Raw genomic sequence first — 406 nt, 5'->3', positions numbered from 1 at the left:
TCATGATTGCACCACAAAAAATGCGTGTTTCGACCTGCTTCAATGCTTTTATTGCTGGAATAGCACAAGTAGGTGAAGGCGCTTTCTACTTTTTGCAGCTGTTTCTCATTGCTTGTTGAAATGTGGCACAACCTTCTTTGTACCTAAATAATGGCTGAGTGTAGTAATCCTACTTAAAACTTCTTAATACCTCTTCAGCTGCTGAAAGAATTTGGGAACCAGGTTGGCTGCTTGTTCTTTGCTCTCAGAAGTCTTGATGTAGCCTAATCAAATGCTTTTTGTGGGTTTTCATTTTGCAGTTAAAAAGTAAATCATTAAATTGAAGTATGCTCCCAGTACTGTATCGTTGGCATAGAGATGATAGTTTTGTGTGCTTTGAGGCACAGGAAAATACTACCTCTGTATG

General features: G+C 38.7%; 1 protein-coding gene across 1 annotated transcript in view; it reads left to right on the top strand.

Annotated features, from left to right (window-relative positions):
* Positions 1-406, top strand: part of LOC104502188 (protein unc-79 homolog) — a gene marked incomplete at both ends in the record, with an annotated part of 38537 nt that overhangs the window by 359 nt on the left and 37772 nt on the right. The window contains one exon of the mRNA XM_010146124.1: positions 1-68. This exon is cut by the window's left edge and continues 16 nt beyond it. Coding sequence (XP_010144426.1) covers positions 1-68 — 68 coding nt within the window. The remainder of the gene's footprint in view (positions 69-406) is intronic.

This window comes from Buceros rhinoceros, unplaced genomic scaffold (assembly GCF_000710305.1).
Source record: "Buceros rhinoceros silvestris isolate BGI_N320 unplaced genomic scaffold, ASM71030v1 scaffold9182, whole genome shotgun sequence".
In the NCBI taxonomy this organism is placed as follows: Eukaryota; Metazoa; Chordata; class Aves; order Bucerotiformes; family Bucerotidae; genus Buceros; species Buceros rhinoceros.
Note: the sequence above shows the minus strand (reverse complement) of the source record. Positions and strands in the feature narration are given on the sequence as shown.